The 18,745-nt window shown below is 38.9% G+C and overlaps 3 protein-coding genes and 1 long non-coding RNA gene across 6 annotated transcripts; 1 reads left to right on the forward strand and 3 right to left on the reverse strand.

The window, feature by feature from the left end:
- Positions 1-1,289: 1,289 nt before the first annotated feature.
- Positions 1,290-2,415, forward strand: LOC106391039. 2 transcript variants are annotated; one of them, XR_001278415.3, is made up of 5 exons: positions 1,293-1,580; positions 1,689-1,773; positions 1,888-1,990; positions 2,101-2,174; positions 2,254-2,415. It is a non-coding gene; the product is annotated as an uncharacterized LOC106391039 (long non-coding RNA). The 2 variants fall into 2 exon arrangements; XR_001278414.3 differs by having other exon boundaries at positions 1,290-1,580; positions 1,888-2,174.
- A 575-nt stretch (positions 2,416-2,990) lies between these two features.
- Positions 2,991-16,912, reverse strand: LOC106451253 (vacuolar protein sorting-associated protein 45 homolog). Its single transcript, XM_048759531.1, has 20 exons — positions 16,832-16,912; positions 16,637-16,754; positions 16,441-16,547; positions 14,553-16,223; positions 14,279-14,480; positions 14,112-14,191; positions 13,453-13,680; positions 6,294-6,419; positions 6,093-6,176; positions 5,866-6,018; positions 5,608-5,787; positions 5,283-5,438; positions 4,947-5,054; positions 4,737-4,858; positions 4,526-4,657; positions 4,033-4,264; positions 3,666-3,947; positions 3,514-3,573; positions 3,139-3,267; positions 2,991-3,057 (listed from the first exon to the last, which is right to left on the reverse strand). Exons 4-18 carry the CDS (start codon positions 14,640-14,642, stop codon positions 3,556-3,558), a joined length of 2,193 nt encoding a protein of 730 aa, XP_048615488.1. The 5' UTR covers positions 14,643-16,223; positions 16,441-16,547; positions 16,637-16,754; positions 16,832-16,912; the 3' UTR covers positions 2,991-3,057; positions 3,139-3,267; positions 3,514-3,555.
- Positions 9,146-11,585, reverse strand: LOC125575512. Of its 2 annotated transcripts, none has more exons than XM_048759532.1 (2): positions 9,360-11,585; positions 9,146-9,282 (listed from the first exon to the last, which is right to left on the reverse strand). In XM_048759532.1, the coding sequence occupies exon 1, from the start codon at positions 11,583-11,585 to the stop codon at positions 10,239-10,241; it is 1,347 nt and encodes a 448-aa protein (XP_048615489.1). In that variant the 3' UTR covers positions 9,146-9,282; positions 9,360-10,238. The 2 variants fall into 2 exon arrangements, with proteins under 2 accessions (XP_048615489.1, XP_048615490.1); XM_048759533.1 differs by having other exon boundaries at positions 9,162-9,282; positions 9,357-11,585.
- LOC106368941 (vacuolar protein sorting-associated protein 45 homolog) lies at positions 11,127-18,364 on the reverse strand. The gene is made up of 11 exons (XM_048759535.1): positions 18,220-18,364; positions 17,995-18,150; positions 17,845-17,904; positions 17,250-17,478; positions 17,012-17,088; positions 13,035-13,115; positions 12,821-12,957; positions 12,554-12,732; positions 12,253-12,408; positions 11,908-12,015; positions 11,127-11,814 (listed from the first exon to the last, which is right to left on the reverse strand). The coding sequence occupies exons 7-11, from the start codon at positions 12,867-12,869 to the stop codon at positions 11,776-11,778; spliced, it is 531 nt and encodes a 176-aa protein (XP_048615492.1). The 5' UTR covers positions 12,870-12,957; positions 13,035-13,115; positions 17,012-17,088; positions 17,250-17,478; positions 17,845-17,904; positions 17,995-18,150; positions 18,220-18,364; the 3' UTR covers positions 11,127-11,775.
- Positions 18,365-18,745: the final 381 nt, after the last annotated feature.

Consider the following 18,745-nt stretch of genomic DNA (forward strand, 5'->3'; position numbering starts at 1 on the left):
AGAACTTAGATATTATATATATGATTTATATTCTAGTGTTATATATTGTGTAACTCTATAATATTATCAGGTAGGTTTCTTATTTGACATTATTAATATATAAAGATTGGTTACATACATTTTATTTTGTTATTAATTGTTATTACATACTAATATATTTTCGAGTTTGGTACAATAAATTAATTCATAATATGAAATAATCAGAGAATCTCTTCCAAACTATTTTTTTTAATTTTTACAGTTTACATACAATACACTTTAAAATTTTATTTAGTTATACTTTAGAAAGGATATTTGTTATGATAATTTATATTTCCATGTTGTATTTAAAAACATACTTTAGCATCTATCATTTTTTTTTGTAAAATTTGGAATATTATCATTTGAGTTGGAAATATTTATTTTCAAAATTGTATATATGTTCATGAGAAATTTAGAAAATTAAACAAACTATTTTTGAGCTTGGAAAATTATATGATTTGTGATTTTTTTATACTAAAATAATGTATTACTTATTTAAAAATAAAATTTTGGTAAGATTCCGAAGCGGAAAGCGGACGTCCGATGAAGCTTATGTGCAACGTAGGGTGAAACAAAAAAAATCAATGTAAAAATCAGTAGGAGATGATTTTGCTGGATATGACACCAAAATTAACGCATTCAATTAATTACTTACTAAACTAGCATATATTTTTGGCAAAATTAAAGATACCAAACAATAAATCCTATTAATTAAAAGTTTGGTCAATTCGTGAAGGTGAACTTGAACCTCTCTGTTCCTTATTGCATTTGGTGATCCATGGAATAGAATATGTCCTTTCATAAACTCATATAACCATAACTAATTTTGTACTTTGGGTAGTTTTAAGATATATTATAGTATATATTTTTGGCAGAAACGATGGTAGTATAAAAATATAAAATATTTGTCTTTCTAAAAACTATTATAATAATGAAAATTTAATGATGTTGATGTTTGTATTGACTATAATAGTACTCTATATGGTGGTGCAAATCCAAAGTACAACACAGTTCTGAAGACGCCCACCTGTTTTTGAAGTCTCATCTCTTGACCACCTAACAAAAGCCGGAGGAAATCTTATTAGACCGGATGGAAATCAACCTGGATTACAAATTGTTTTATAGTATCTGAATTGAGAATCTTAAACCGGTTAAAACCAATCTAAAATCATCCATAACCGTAAAACCGATCACCAAGCCGGTTATTTTATTATTGGGCTAATTAATATCCGGCCCGCGAAATCATGTAAAAGCCCAACTAAATATTTTCTGAGATTGAGTTCTGTTCTGTCTGATCGATACTCAAGAGTGCGAAAGGTTGTGAAGAAGAAGATGAAGCTAACGGTGGAACAAGAACCCTAAGAAACGATCTCGTTTAGCTTTACGGAACATCCTGGATGTTCCTTCCTTCGGGGAAGAAAGCTCCAGAGACCAAATCTCAGCGCCAAGAAGATGATTTAGAGGTTGGAGGGATTCACTCGCAAAATCAGGAAAGACTCGATCTCGAAGCGTAGAAGCTCGCAGAGTCGTTTAGAGCTCAAGGAGACAAGCTCGCTGAGGTATGTTATTTTGAATAGAAAGCACAAGCCATAAGTACTTGTTTTCTCCTTATTCTATATTTGTCTCGGATGTTCCATCTTCATCTTATGTTATTGTTCTTTTGACAGAAATCGTTGGTGGCATGATCAAAACCATCTACAACGATGAAACTCAGACTATTCAGCGAGTGATGTTAAGAATCTTAATCGGCAGGTATATAAGACCAGAACAGAAACTAATGTTATCTAAACTAGCTCTCTCAGTTAATCTTTTATAAGAACCAAAATTGTTTAGAGGAATGATACAAACGTGTATTTATTGTTTTAGGAGCAATTCTTCATTATAAAAATCAAAAGAGGTTACAACTTGATCGTTTAAATTGTTTCCTACCAAGGATCAATGGATCATGCTGCAAAATACATATGCACAGGTGATTTTATCCTTACACAAAACTTTTACCATAACAAGTCTAAAATGTTTCTCTTACAGTTCCCTGATTCCTTGCATAGCATATACTCTGTTTTCTTTGTGTGTATGTAGCTATACTCAGTTCAGCGAAGTGGACAGAGCAGAGTATCAGTCCAGCACGACAGCTACTCGACAATGGAACTCAGGTTCCTCTACAGTTTTAAATCCATTCTTGAGAAAGTCCTTCTCAGATCATTAATTGATAAGTGTTTTTAAAATCTGCAGGTTATTAATCTATTTCAAATTCCAGAGACTCATCCTAAAGGCAAATACTTATAGCAGTGTAATAAGAACAAATGTAATTCACTCATCGTGTAATTTAGGCGCAGAGTGGAACTTGTACAGTGTAATAAGAACAACAAATAGAAGATTGTTCTTTCCTCAAAATACTTATAGCCATTTGTCTTGCAAGAAACTTCCGAGTCTTTCTAGCAAATACTTATAGCAACGTTCCCTGAAGTTGACATTTCCTGATTAGTTTGTACGAAAGAACAATCCAAATAAACTGTACCACGATTTGAATACGCACACAAACCCCATTCGATCTCTGAGTAGTTAGTAGTCATGTGCACGAAAGATTCGACCACAATCTTATTCTTTCATTGTCTCTCACAAGTGATGGTAGCTAACACACGCATGTTTAGTTCTTCTATGCTCCGTGCTATACTTTTTTTTAATTTACACAAAACTTTGTTGTTGTACATCTCTTCACACCATATGGCTACCTGATCTTGATATCCTTTGTGCTTCTTCCAAGTCCATTAGAAATCTGACACAATCAAATTCACTCATTCAGCATGATACAGTCTTTGGTTATGACATACGAACATTGAACTGAGGCTTATCCAAAATTCCACACACAGACGAACCAGCATTACTCATTTTAGTTGAACGTACCTTTTGGAATTGAGCACTGCGGTGCCGCCTAGAATAAACCGAATGCCAGAGTTGGTGGCATTTTGAAGAGCAACAGAGCGTGATTCCTCGTGCGTTGTTCCACCAACCATGAATATCACCACCTCTTGTGGCCTTTATTAACCAGTATTTATGCATACAATTAGTTTTAAGGCAAGTTTTACGCATAACAAAACATGCGTAGGTTGCACATACCGTCCCTGTTGAAAATGTTGAAAATAATCTCCAACAAAAGGTTAGTCCACATCTCGTAAACTCCCTCTGGTTATGCTCTCCATTGTTTGAAACAGAAGAGGCTGGTGTTGAGTGTACATTCTCAACCCCCTGTATTTATTTTCAACAAGTCAGCAACATATGACATATTACACAAAAGCCCGCTTTCGTGTTTGTCATGAAACGGCAATCATCGTAAACTTGAGAAAGGCAGAGTATATAATAATAATAATAAACTCCACGATGATTGCCGTTTTATGACAAACAGACAGCTAAATATAACATCTTTTAGCATCAGATTCCTATTCTAAACATCATGGACAAAGGAGCAAGCCAAAGTAGGAATCTAGCAATCACCTGAACTTGTTGTACAGCCTCGTGCTCATCAGAGAGTATCCTTCAACAGATTGGAGAAAACTGAAACATTCATTTTTTTAAAAAAATCAATCAAACTATTTAACAACTGATAAAACTCGAGATTCTTGAAAAGATGAAAGAACGGATCGTACACAAATGGTGTTCTCCGAATCAAGGATTGGACTGCTGGTAACGTAGCAGTGAATAGTGAATACTGAGTAGACTTTGCCTACGAGTTTATCATTATTAACAAGAGGAAGCAACTCCATCTTGTTTCTTGGTGTACGAGGAGTCCTAGGAGTTCCAGGTGAAAGCATATGCCTCACGTATCCATAGAATGTGCAGCCCACAAGCGTGATCCCACATCCAACAGCATTCATATACGATATTGGGTTGCGGAATATCAACAATGATACCAATACAGCCACCACAACCTGCAAAAAGTACATGAACCATGCTCAAGACAGATGTTGAATTAGAACATATTTAGTTATGGTGCTAAAAGATTGTTTTGGATACCTTGAGGTTTCCAGCTACCTTGAATGTGACTGCAGTTGTGGAGAGAATGACATGGAAGATGGAGAAGTTGAGACAGAAGGCTAACACACCAGAACTGAAGATGATGATGACGGCTGACCACGGAGACGGATGTGCTTCAAACCAGCTCATAATCCCGTTGCCTTCCCGTAGTAATACTGGTATCGCAAGGATCATGGTGGCAAAAGCCGCCATGTAGTATACTGTGTTTATGCTGCATAAAAGAAGAACAGAACAATCAATTTTTTCTTCTATGCAGACAAATATACATTGGTTAACTTCTCAAACTCTTAACCGGAAAGAGAGATACATCAATCACCTTTTCAATAAAGACTAAAAAGAAACACCGTCATTGATCATAGAAAGAGACTCGTGAAGAGCACTGACCTGTCAAATTTATAACCATGAAGAACATTGAACTAACGCTTATCCACACACAGACGAACCAGTATTTACACATTTTAGTTGAACGTACCTTTTGGAATTGAGCAATGCGGTGCCGCCAAAAATAAACCGAATGCCTGAGTTGGTGGCGTTTTGTAGAGCAACGGAGCGCGATTCCTCGTACGTCGTTCCACCAACCATGAATATCACCACCTCTTGTGGCCTTTATTAACCAGTCATTATGCATACAATTAGTTTAAGGCAAGTTTTACGCATAACAAAACATGAATAGTTGCACATACCGTCCCTGTTGAAAATGATCTCCAACAAAAGGGTAGTCCACATCTCGTAGTCTCCCTCTGGTTATGCTCTCCATCGTTTGAAACAGAAGAGGCTGATGTTGAGTGTATACATTCTCAACCCCCTGAATTTTTTTTTTCAACACGTCAGCAACATGACATATATTGGGAGATATACGAAGTTCCTCGAGAGGTATAATCTCAGATACAGACCTTAATTCCACGAGCCATGTTGCGTGCTAAATTCATAAGGTCTCTGTTTCCAAATAGATCACCAGTACACTTTTCCACACCGGCTTGCTTCAATAGAAACTGAACAAGCTGCAGTTGTGTGACATCCAGAAAGTTATGATATGAAAAAACGCAACCCCAAGTATAAACTGAAAGTCTTTTCATGTTATTCAGAAATATAAGTTAGAACTACCACTGACAGATATATAAGTATAGAATTAGAAGAACTACAGATCATTATCAAGGTGTAGAAGAGTATATTCAAAGGTACAAGAAAGAGATGCAATTCAAACTGAAAAGTGCTAAGTTTGACATTACCCCGGGTTTGTACTTGGGAGACCGTGAAGCCAATTTGTTGAAAAGTTGCATCAACTGAACGGGATTCTCTTTCTCATAGCGCAGAGCATACAGCATTACCAAACGTAGCCGGTCAATGTCAGACACACTTTCGTTATTTAAGAGATCCGTAACTGCCTGCAAATAAGCATATGAAAGGAGGGTCATAGGTACTGAATGCCAAAATATTCAGTCGGACTTTCTGCATGTTTGCTACTGATAAATCACTTCTTTGTATGGGTTTATATTAGATGAATGCAACATGTGATTTTCCCATCGGACAGCGAATAAATGGAACATTCACTACCTCATATGCAGCTCCTTGGCCACCATTGCAAGCCAAGTCCTGCTCTGTTTGTGAAACCAGCATCAGTTTCCTTGCTTCAACTAGCTTGCTCATTTCAGTAACCAGGGTTACATGCTTTGACACGTCGCCTTGCATTTTTTTTGTACTCAGGGTAGCTGTCAACAAATCTGGCCATGTCCTCTGTAAAATCAACGTATTCACAAATTATAATCATTACTAGCACCAGAAACAGAATGTCTTTGCAGGAGCAAGACTAACCATATATTTACCTACTGTCTGGATATTTTTGTTACTCTTGGCCACCTGCTGAAAGTCATCGACCATTCGCTTGATGTTCATTCCGATATCCCCAAAATTTTCATACATGTTAGCTTTGAAGAATGCATCTTGTTCTGATGATAAAACCACCTCCTGCTGGGACAAGAGAATTATTAGCTTAGCTGTGAGGTTTTCAACTAATAAGATCGGTATTGGAGAAGACTCACAACTTGCTGATCTTTTGAAAGACTTCCAATGGCTCTCACGTCAACTTTATTATCCTCAAGTCCTATGAGTTCGTGCACCATTGCCTACAGAAAAAATTCTTTAATGAGAAATTCTTATTCTTACAAAAAAGTACGACATCTGGAGGCACATCTCATATACTAGAGAGTAGCACAATAACAAAAAATATTAGGCAAGTTGACCTGATATGTCCACTGATTAAGCAATGGGGTAACCGGGTCATCTCTTTTGTCAATTACAAGCAGCAACGGAGAGCTTTCAGTCCGTCTAAAATCGAAAAGACCGCTTTCATGCTGATACATCAATTTCTGAAACACAAAAGTATCTCTCAGTTCAAATGAACACAGGACACACGAAATTCTCAGACTAAAAGCAAGTTGGAGACAAGTTCCCATCACATTCATGCAACACGTGATTCATTAGCGGGAAGAAATAACTTTGGGAGAGCTTGTTCCACAATTTCACACTTACAGCTGTTTCGTGTGCAATCCTTTTTGCAGTATCATAGGTCCTCTGGTATCTGATGACAGGTCTAAGTTTCAACGCCATAAACACCCCCGCCGTTCCATCAACAACCCTATCGGAGTAGCGCTGCAAACCAGAGGTGGTTTGATGGCATATTCAATGTCAAATGGTACGGATCACCAGCAACAAAGTCTGCATAAAACTCCTGCAACATAAAAACCAAAAGAAAAAAGAATATCTTAAGCCAACCACTACTACGTCGAGTTCACCAAGTAACACAAGTTCGAATCAGTAAACTTGCGACAGGTAGGGGACTACAATAAGCTCCACAATCTTAAGAGACGGCTAAAAAACATATACTAGGAAACATTCTTTAAGCATCAGCCTCCTATTCAAAACATCAAGCCACTACTACGTCGAGTTCACCAAGCAAGACAGGTTTACTTGAGACAGGCAGAGTATATAATAATAAGCTACACAATGATTGCCGTTTCATCACAAACCGAGAAATTTATAACAGACAGCTAAGAAATAACTTCTTTTAGGACCAGTCTCTTATTCTAATTATCATGGACGAAGGAGCAAGCCTGAGTAGGATTCAAGAAAAATCACCTGAACTTGTTGTACAGCCTCGTGCTCATCAGAATCAGCCAAGATATGAATCTGAGTATCCTTCAATTGGAGAAAACTGAAACATTCATTTTAAAAAAAAAAATCAATCAAACTATTTAACAACTGATATACTCGAGATTCTTGAAAGATGAAAGAGCGGATCGTACACAAATGGTGTTCTCCAAATCTAGGGTTGGCAAGCTGGTATCGAAGCTTCTGAATGTTCTCCGAAGTAGGGCGGATGAAATAAACAGCTTTCAGATGCGACATTGATTCCACAAGAACACTTCTTTCTGAAGCAGCTCTGACTGTGAATACACAATGCTCACATTGCTTACCTACAATTCAAACAAGTAACCCAATGAATCACGGCGCTCAGATACATATCGTTTCGGAGTCGAGTATGAGAACCTTCATGCCTGAACATCCGGTTTATGTAATCGCGCACAGACGTAACCAACACCATCATTCCACCGCGAAATTTGAGATAGTGCTGTCACCTCGTTCGATCAGATTCCAGAGACTTGGTTTTGTTATTCAGATCTTTCCATTCATCTAGCAATGAATCCCCGAGAAGAAGAAATTAAGTTTTTGGTTTTGCAAAATAGTCCCTAATCTTTTGGATATTCCTCTTTATCAACTAGTCTAATATTTGTTCAATTAAACCCAAATTTCTAGGTGACGAGAGGACAAACGGCGGTTAGCCTTTACAAAACGTAGAAACATAACCACGTTTAGCTTTATTGTAACAACAGCATCAGAGCGGTTTGGTTCGAACGCTAGGGTTTATTTATTTACCACCCATGAATCTACTAATGTCTATTAATCAGTAATTATGTATACAATTAGTTTAAGGCAAGTTTTAAGCATAACAAAACAAGAGTAGGTTGCACATACCGTCCCTGTTGAAAATGATCTCCAGCAAAAGGTTAGTCCACATCTCGTAATCTCCCTCTGGTTATGCTCTCCATTGTTTGAAACAGGAGGCTGATCTTGAGTATACACATTCTCAACCCCCTGTATTTATTTTTTTCAACAAGTCAGCAATACGACATATAGGAAGTTCCTTGAGAGGTATAATCTCAGATACAGACCTTAAGTCCACGAGCCATGTTGCGTGCTATATTCATAAGATCTCTGTTTCCAAATAGATCACCAGTACGCTTCTCCACACCGGCTTGCTTCAATAGAAACTGAACAAGCTGCGGTTGTGTGACATCCAGAAAGTTATGATATGAAAAAATGCAACCCCAAGTATAAACTGAACGTCGGTGATTAAAAATATAAGTTAGAACCACCCTGAACTAAACTCGAGGAAACATGTATAGTAGTAGCAGAACTACAAATCATTATCCACTTTAAAGGAGGTGCAGAAGAATATATTCAAAGGTACAAGCAAGAGATGCAATTCAAACTGAAAGGTGCTAAGTTTGACTTTACCCCTGGTTTGTAATTGGGAGACCGTGAAGCCAATTTGTTGAACAGTTGCATCAACTGAACGGGATTCTCTTTCTCATAGCGCAGAGCATACAGCATTACCAAACGTAGCCGGTCGATGTCAGACACACTTTCGTTATTTAAGAGATCAGTAACTGCCTGCAAATAAGTATGAAAAGAGAGTCAGAGGTTATTTTTGATGGACACAACATGTGATTTTCCTATGGGACAGCGAATAAATGGAACATCACTACCTCATATGCAGCTCCTTGGCCACCATTGCAAGCCAAATCCTGCTCTGTTTGTGAAACCAGCATCAGTTTCCTTGCTTCAACTAGCTTGCTCATTTCAGTAAGCAGGGTTACATGCTTTGACACGTTGCCTTGCATCTTTTTGTACTCAGGGTAGTTTTCAACAAATCTGGCCATGTCCTCTGTAAAGTCAACGCATTCACAAATTATAATCTTAACTAGCACCAGAAACTGAATGTCTTTGCAGGAGCAAGACTAGCCATATTTTTACCTGGATATTTTGGTTACTCTTTGCCACCTGCTGAAAGTCATCCACCATTCGCTTGATGTTCATTCCGATATCCCCAAAATTTTCATACATGTTAGATTTGAAGAATGCATCTTGTTCTGATGATAAAACCACCTCCTGCCGGGAAAAGGGACTTATTAGCTAGCTGCGAGATTATCAACTAATAAAATACGGTACTGGAGAATAATCACAACTTGCTGATCTTTTGGAAGACTTCCAATGGCTCTCAGGTCAACTTTATTATCCTCAAGTCGTATGAGTTTGTGCGCCATTGCCTACTGAAAAAAATCGTTTGCAGGGCAAGCCACAATGTAGAGTTGACATGCTTACTCTCGTACACAAGCTGATAATGGATCACATAAAACGTCATATGCTCTGGCCTTCTGTTCCCTGGAAACCACTGTATCACCACTGCCATATCCGCTGCAGACATTATGTAAGAACTGATGTATGGCACATATTGAAGTTCCACGATCTCAAGCTGTTCATGAGGGTTCTAAAGCCTCCGCCGCAACAATATTGATTTGTATTTAAACTTCCAAGTTTTGTATATCTTCTCTGCTGGTGCTCACGTATTACTCTTCTCACTTTGTGAGTAACTTGTTGGTGAACACGGTGAGACTGCCACAGACCATGAGATTTCTTCCCATGTTCTGCAACTTTCATCACATTCATACGAAACCAGTCATTCTTGAAGCGTATAAACTTTGCAAAAATACCTTTGACCTCAACGCCACTTCCTTCTTCTGCAAACGACAGATTTTCCTGTCTCAGTAGTTTTGTCTGTGGCATTATAAACCATTCCTCCATCAGCTTATGGACAAACCGTGGTAGAGCTTTAGTGTGCTTCCCTTCTTTGAATTTGAACATCCACGATTTAGCTGACAACCATTTCTTCCTCCGTTGAAACAGTTTCCTACAGAACATTTGCTGAAACACATGGTGTGCTTCTGACTTCTCACTGACATTGCTACAACCATATAGCGAACGTAAGTTGCTGACCCGTACAAGTGCATTACCAACGTCCTGAGGAAACGGAAGCAACTGATTCTGAGTAACACTATCAACCTCCCTCATTGAAGTTGTTGTCTCTGTACGAGTTGTATCCCGTGTGAATCCTCGTAGAAAATCAACTCTTCCTCTGTCAATACTGTCTCCTCACTTAGCTCTTCCTCATGACCAGTCTCAGGAAATAAATCTTTCTTTGACATTATTTCTGGTGAAGATAACGCATGGACAAGAGAGTCCCCAGAGCTCATCGAAACTTCTTCCACATATGGATTTGTCTCTTCAGTTTCAGGATCAGCAGAAACATCTTCATTCCTAAAAGGTGATTCTTCTGTCAAATTCACTTCCACAGTTACTGTCTGCTTCACCATATCTGTTTCAGGAACAATCTCACAAACCAAATCTTTCTGGTGTACTTTTGCAACAGAGGTTAAAGAAGCTTCTTCCACCGTTGTGCTATGCTTCTCTACTTCTGTCTCATGAACACCTTCACTGAGCACAGTGGATTCATCCTTCACATTCACATCTACTGTAGAACAGCACATAGCAGGACCAAAACGAGCTAGCAATTGCTTCTTAAAATCACTCCAATCCTTGAATCTCTGTCTGCGCATCATCCAATAAAACCACTTATACGCATCACCTTTTAAGTACAGAAAAATGAGGTCAAGTTTTGCATCATCTTCGTAATGAACAAAGAACCGATCAGCTTGCACAATCCAACTCTCTGGATTAGCTCCATCAAACATAGACAAATGCATCACAACAACTTCCTCCACAAATGGTGATGCTATTTTCTTCTCTATTAATATTCCATGAATAGCTCCACTGCGAAAACTTGAGTCCTCTTCTACACGCATTTCAACTGAAGAACAACTCCGAACATGGCCAAATCGAGCCAATACTCTGCACTTAAAACCAATCCAATCCGTGATTCTCCTTCTTTCCGTCTCCCAAGCAAACCACCTATACGCAGGGCCTTTTAAACACAGAAATACCAATCCCATTCTTTCCTCATCACAAAAAAGGCGAAAGAACCTCTCCACTTCCTCAATCCAAGAATCTGGATTAGTTCCGTCAAACATAGGTGTAACACTTTCCGGAACATTCTCATCAAGAGCTAAAACATTCTCAGATCGATAACCTAGTGGTAAATTCCTCCGGTTTTGTTCCAGGTATGAATCTTGTACCTGAGAATGAAAACTGCTCATTCGTTTGCTCCGAAACATCGATTCAGAATGATCGGAGAAGACGGAGACCGCCGACGAAGCAGTCTGCAACCAGCTCGCGTCATATCTGTAAACTCGGTGACTTCCATAACCTTCGCGAAACTTAACACCTCCAGTAAATCCATCGCCAAATTCATGGATTCTCTCAACTCGCAACACCGATTCATCCAATTTCCTCATCATCGCGTTAGATCCGAGACAGTTTCACCGCACCAATGATAGAGTCTGCATATCTCTAACTCACGGAACTAGCAATCCAATAAGAAAACGATACAGCTTCGAAGTACAACAAAAGGTAATAGGGAGATCTGCACTCGAGATTAGATGTCTATCATGGATCTCCAACAAAAGGGTAGTGACCGTAGTCCACATCTCATAATCTCCATCTGATTATGCTGTCCATCTCAACCCCCTGTATTTATTTTTTGCAACAAGTCAGGAAGAGAACATATAAGAGGGAGGAGATCTAAGTTCTTGGAGAGGTGGTATAATCCCAGATACAGACCTTAAGTCCACGAGCCATGTTGCGTGCTATATTCATAAGATCTCTGTTTCCAAATAGATCACCAGTACGTTTCTCCACACCGGCTTGCTTCAATAGAAACTGAACAAGCTGCGGTTGTGTGACATCCAGAAAGTTATGATATGAAAAAATGCAACCCCAAGTATAAACTGAACGTCGGTGATTAAAAATATAAGTTAGAACCACCTGAACTAAACTCGAGGAAACAAGTATAGTAGTAGCAGAACTACAAATCATTATCCACTTTAAAGAAGGTGCAGAAGAATATATTCAAAGGTACAAGAAAGAGATGCATTTCAAACTGAAAGGTGCTAAGTTTGACATTACCCCTGGTTTGTACTTGGGAGACCGTGAAGCCAATTTGTTGAACAGTTGCATCAACTGAACGGGATTCTCTTTCTCATAGCGCAGAGCATACAGCATTACCAAACGTAGCCGGTCGATGTCAGACACACTTTCGTTATTTAAGAGATCAGTAACTGCCTGCAAATAAGCATGAAAAGAGTCAGGTACTGAATGCCAAATTATCCAGTCAGACTTTCTGCATGTTTGCTACTGATAAATCACTTCTCTGTATGCAACATGTGATTTTCCCATGTAAACAACCAATAAATGGAACATTCAATACCTCATATGCAGCTCCTTGGCCACCATTGCAAGCCAAGTCCTGCTCTGTTTGTGAAACCAGCATCAGTCTCCTTGCTTTAACTAGCTTGCTCATTTCAGTAACCAGGGTTGCATGCTTTGAGACGTTGCCTTGCATTTTTTTGTACTCAGGGTAGTTGTCAACAAATCTGGCCATCTCCTCTGTAAAACAACGCATTCACAAATTATAATCATAACTAGCACCAGAAACTGAATGTCTTTGCAGGAGCAAGACTAGCCATATTTTTACCTACTGTCTGGATATTTTGGTTACTCTTTTGCCACCTGCTGAAAGTCATCTACCATTCGCTTGATGTTCATTTCCAATATCCCCAAATACATGTTAGATTTGAAGAATGCATCTTGTTCTGATGATAAAACCACCTCCTGCCAGGAAAAGAGACTTATTAGCTAGCTGCGAGATTTTCAACTAATAAAATACGGTACTGGAGAATAATCACAACTTGCTGATCTTTTGGAAGACTTCCAATGGATCTCAAGTCCACTTTATTATCCTGAAGTCCTATGAGTTCGTGCACCATTGCCTACAGAAAGATCTCGTCAATGAGAAGTCTTATTCTCGACATATGGACATATTATACAACAGAGAGTAGCACAATAACAACACTTTTAGTCAAGTTAACCTGATATGTCCACTGATTAGGCCATGGGGTAGCCGTCTAAAGTCGAAAAGACCGCTTTCGTGCTGATACATCAATTTCTGAAACATAAAAGTATCTTTTAATTCAAATGAAAACAGGATACGCAAAATTCTAAGACTAAGTAATCTGGATATAAGTTCTATCACATGCATGAAACAAGTGATTCATTAGCGGGAATATATAGCTTTTGGAGAGTCTGGTCTCACAATCTTATACTTACAGCTGTTTCGTGTGCAATCCTTTTTGCAGTATCAGAGGTCCTCTGGTATCTGATGACAGGTCTACGTTTCAACGCCAGAAACACTGCCGCAATTCCATCAACAACCCGATCCGAGTAGCGTTGCAAGCCAGAGGGATCGACAACTGCTGGGAGCATATATAGGTGGTTTGATGCCATATTCAATGTGAGATGATAAGGATCACCAGCAACAAAGTCTGCATAAAATTCCTGCAACATAAATAACCAAAAAAGACTATCTTAAGCCAACCACCACTAGTCGAGTTCAGCAAGCAACACAGGTTTAAATCAGTAAACTTGCGACAGGCAGGGGAAAATAAAAGCTCCACAATCATGACCGTTTCATTACAAAACGAGAAAACAGCTTAAATCATATAATAGGAAACATTTGTTAGCAACAGTCTCCTATTCAAAAAATCATGGAGGAAGGAGCAAGCCACTACGACGTCAAGCTCAGAAAGTAACACAGCTTCGAATCAGTAAACTTGAGACAAGGGAGGAATAATAAGCTCAACAATCATGAGCGTTTCATCACAAACCGAGAAACTTCTTAGAGACGGCTCAAAGTAACACTTTTTAGCATCAGTGTCCTATAAATTAAAAACATAATGGACAAGCCAAAGTAGGACTCTAGCAATCACCTGAACTTGCTGTACAGCCTCGTGCTCATCAGAATCAGCCAAGATATGAATCTGTGTATCCTTCAACAGATTGGAGAAAACTGAAACGTTCATTAGAAAAAGAAAAAATCAATCAAACTATTTAACAATTGATAAAACTCGAGATTCTTGAAAAGACGAAAGATTACACAAATGATGTTCTCCAAATCTAGGATTGGCAAGCTGGTATCGTAGCTTCTGAACGTTCTCTGAAGTAGGGCGGATGAAATAAACAGCTTTCAGATGCGACATCGATTCTTTCGATACGGAGATTGAATCTATCATCTCCACGAGAAACACTTCTTTCTGAAGCAGTTCTGATTGTGAATACACAATGCTCACGTTGCTAACCTACAATTCAAACATTGTAATCAAACGAAGAGATTTTGAATCGGAGAAGATTAGTGGTTATAAGATTTATACCGTTTCGGAGTCGAGTATGAGAACCTTCATGCCTGAGATATCTTGAAGCATTCGGTTGATGTAATCACGCACAGAAGTTACCAGCACCATCGTTCCACCGCGAAATTTGCGCTAGTGTAAGTTGCTGACCCGTACAAGTGCATTACCAACGTCCTGAGGAAACGGAAGCAACTGATTCTGAGTAACACTATCAACCTCCCTCATTGAAGTTGTTGTCTCCTGCGACTGTCCCTGACACAACGCTCTCTGTACGAGTTTTCGTAGAAAATCAACTCTTCCTCTGTCAATACTGTCTTCTCACTTAGCTGTTCCTCATGACCAGTCTCAGGAAATAAATCTTTCTTTGGCATTATTTGTCTCTTCAGTTTCAAGATCAGCAGACACATCTACATTCCTAAAAGGTGATTCTTCTGTCAAATTCACTTACACAGTTACTGTCTGCTTCACCATATCTGTTTCGGGAACAATCTCACAAACCAAATCTTTTTGGTGTACTTTTGCAACAGAGGTTAAAGAAGCTTCTTCCACCATTGTGCTATGCTTCTCTACTTCTGTCTCATGAACACCTTCACTGAGCACAGTGGATTCATCCTTCACATTCACATCTACTGTAGAAAAGCACATAGCAGGACCAAAACGAGCTAGCAATTGCTTCTTAAAATCACTCCAATCCTTGAATCTCTGTCTGCGCATCATCCAATAAAACCACTTATACGCATCACCTTTTAAGTACAGAAAAATGAGGTCAAGTTTTGCATCATCTTCGTAATGAACAAAGAACCGATCAGCTTGCACAATCCAACTCTCTGGATTAGCTCCATCAAACATAGACAAATGCATCACAACAACTTCCTCCACAAATGGTGATGCTATTTTCTTCTCTACAAATATTCCATGAATAGCTCCACTGCGAAAACTTGAGTCCTCTTCTACACACATTTCAACTGAAGAACAACTCCGAACATGGCCAAATCGAGCCAATACTCTGCACTTAAAACCAATCCAATCCGTGATTCTCCTTCTTTCTGTCTCCCAAGCAAACCACCTATACGCAGGGCCTTTTAAACACAGAAATACCAATCCCATTCTCTCATCATCACTAAAAAGGCGAAAGAACCTCTCCACTTCTCAATCCAAGAATCTGGATTAGTTCCGTCAAACATAGGCGTAACACTTTCCGGAACATTCTCATCAAGAGCAAAAACATTCTCAGATCGATAACCTAGTGGTAAATTCCTCCGGTTTTGTTCCAGGTATGAATCTTGTACCTGAGAATGAAAACTTGAAGACTCCTGACTCCGGAGGTTCGCTCATTCGTTTGCTCGTAAAAATCGATTCAGATTTGAGCGATTTCTCAACGGTGGAATGATCGTGGAAGACAGAGACGAAGCAGTCTGCAACCTGCTCGCGTCATATCTGTAAACTCCGTGACTTCCATAACCTTCGCAACCTCCGTAACTTTCGCAACATCTGTAACTTTTGTAACCTTCGCCAAATTCATGGATTCTCTCAACTCGCAACACCGATTCATCCAATTTCCTCATCATCGCGTTAGATCCGAAAATGATCTCCAGTAAAAGGTTAGTCCACATCTCGTAATCTCCCTCTGGTTATGCTCTCCACTGTTTGAAACAGAAGAGGATGGTGTTGAGTGTACACATTCTCAACCCCCTGTGTTTATTTTTTGCAACAAGTCAGTAACATGATACATAATGAGATGTGGAGATCTGAAAATAAGCAAGAAAAGAGAGTAAGAGGTTTTGAATGCCAAATTATTCAGTCAGACTTTCTGCATGTCACATCTCTGTATGATTATTTTGATGGATCCAACATGTGATTTTCCTATGGGTCAGCGAATAAATGGACATTCCCCAAATATATTCAATACCTCATATGCAGCTCCTTGGCCAGCATCAGTTTCCTTGCTTCAACTAGCTTGCTCATTTCAGTAACCAGGGTTACATGCTTTGACACGTTGCCTTGCGGCCATGTCCTCTGTAAAGTCAACGCATTCACAAATTATAATCATAACTAGCACCAGAAACTGAATGTCTTTGCAGGAGCAAGACTAGCCATATTTTTACCTACTGTGTGGATATTTTGGTTACTCTTTGCCACCTTCTGAAAGTCATTCATTCCCAATATCCCCAAATACATGTTAGATTTGAAGAATGAATCTTGTTCCGATAATAAAACCACCTCCTGCCAGGAAAAGAGACTTATTAGCTAGCTGCGAGATTTTCAACTAATAAAATACGGTACTGGAGAATAATCACAACTTGCTGATCTTTTGGAAGACTTCCAATGAATCTCAAGTCCACTTTATTATCCTGAAGTCCTATGAGTTCGTGCACCATTGCCTACAGAAAGATCTCATCAATGAGAAGTCTTATTCTGGACATATGGACATATTATACAACAGAGAGTAGCACAATAACAACACTTTTAGTCAAGTTAACCTGATATGTCCACTGATCAGGCAAAGGGGTAGCCGTCTAAAGTCGAAAAGACCGCTTTTGTGTTGATACATTAATTTCTGAAACAGAAAAGTATCTTTTAATTCAAATGAATACAGGATACGCAAAATTCTCAGACTAAGTAATCTGGATATAAGTTCTATCACATGCATGAAACAAGTGATTCATTAGCGGGAATATATAGCTTTTGGAGAGTCTGGTCTCACAATTTCACACTTACAGCTGTTTCGTGTGCAATCCTTTTTTGCAGTATCAGAGGTCCTCTGGTATCTGATGACAGGTCTACGTTTCAAAGCCAGAAACACAGCCGCAATTCCATCAACAACCCGATCGGAGTAGCGTTGCAAACCAGAGGGATCGACAACTGCTGGGAGCATATATAGGTGGGTTGATGGCATATTCAATGTGAAATGATACGGATCACCAGCAACAAAGTCTGCATAAAACTCCTGCAACATGAAAACAGAAGTTCGAATCAGTAAACTTGCGACAGGCAGGGGAAAATAAAAGCTCTACAATCATGACCGTTTCATTACAAAACGAGAAACTTCTTAGAGACAGCTTAAATCATATAATAGGAAACATTTGTTAGCATCAGTCTCCTATTCAAAAAATCATGGAGGAAGGAGCAAGCCACTACTACTACGTCAAGCTCAGAAAGCAACACAGCTTCGAATCAGTAAACTTGAGACAAGGGAGGGATAATAAGCTCAACAATCATGAGCGTTTCATCACAAACCGAGAAACTTCTTAGATACAGCTAAAAGTAACACTTTTAAGCATCAGTCTCCTATTCAAAACATAATGGAGCAAACCTGAACTTGCTGTACAGCCTCGTGCTAATCTGAGTATCCTTCCAACAGATTGGAGAAAAACTGAAATGTTCATTAGAAAAAAAATCAATCAAACTACTTAACAATTGATAAAACTCGAGATTCTTGAAAAGATGAAAGATGGGATCGTACACAGATGGTGTTCTCCGAATCTAGGATTGGCAAGCTGGTATCGAAGCTTCTGAATGTTCTCCGAAGTAGGACGGAGATTGAATCTATCATCTCCACAAGGAAAACTTCTTTCTGAAGCAGCTCTGACTGTGAATACACGATGCTCACATTGCTAACCTACAATTCAAATAATGTAATCAAACGAAGGTTATGAATCGGACAAGCTTCGTGGTTATCGGATTTTACCGTTTCGGAGCCGAGTATGAGGAGAACCTCTTCATGCCGGAGATATCCTGAAGCATCAGCATCGTTCGATCAGATCTTCGATTGACAATGAAGGTTTGGCGAATTCGTTTCTGTCTTTCAGATCTTCCAATAAATCTAGAAATGAAGAAGTCCCGAGAACAAGGAATGAAGTTTTTGTTATTGCAAAATAAACCCTACTCTATTGATTATTCCTCTTTATCACCAATAACTTTTTAATTTCGTTTAGATTTCCTTAGTATATATGCATATAGCATTGATTCTGGTGATGGAATAATTACCTCAACTCCTAGTCTTGCTTCCAGGCGCAAATTGGGAGCTGAGATATTGTCAGGAAGCGTCTGATCTCAGCAGCTACGAGAGGCAACTTTACTCTACTATCTGCATCAACAAAAAAAAAAAAAAGGAGAGGCAAGGGTTTACAAAGTCTTCCCCAAAGTAATCCACAATTGTAGTAGTAGTAGTAGTACCGTCTTTAACTAAAAAGTAGCTACTAAACTCCAAGATA

This window comes from Brassica napus, chromosome C6 (assembly GCF_020379485.1).
Source record: "Brassica napus cultivar Da-Ae chromosome C6, Da-Ae, whole genome shotgun sequence".
NCBI lineage: Eukaryota > Viridiplantae > Streptophyta > Magnoliopsida > Brassicales > Brassicaceae > Brassica > Brassica napus.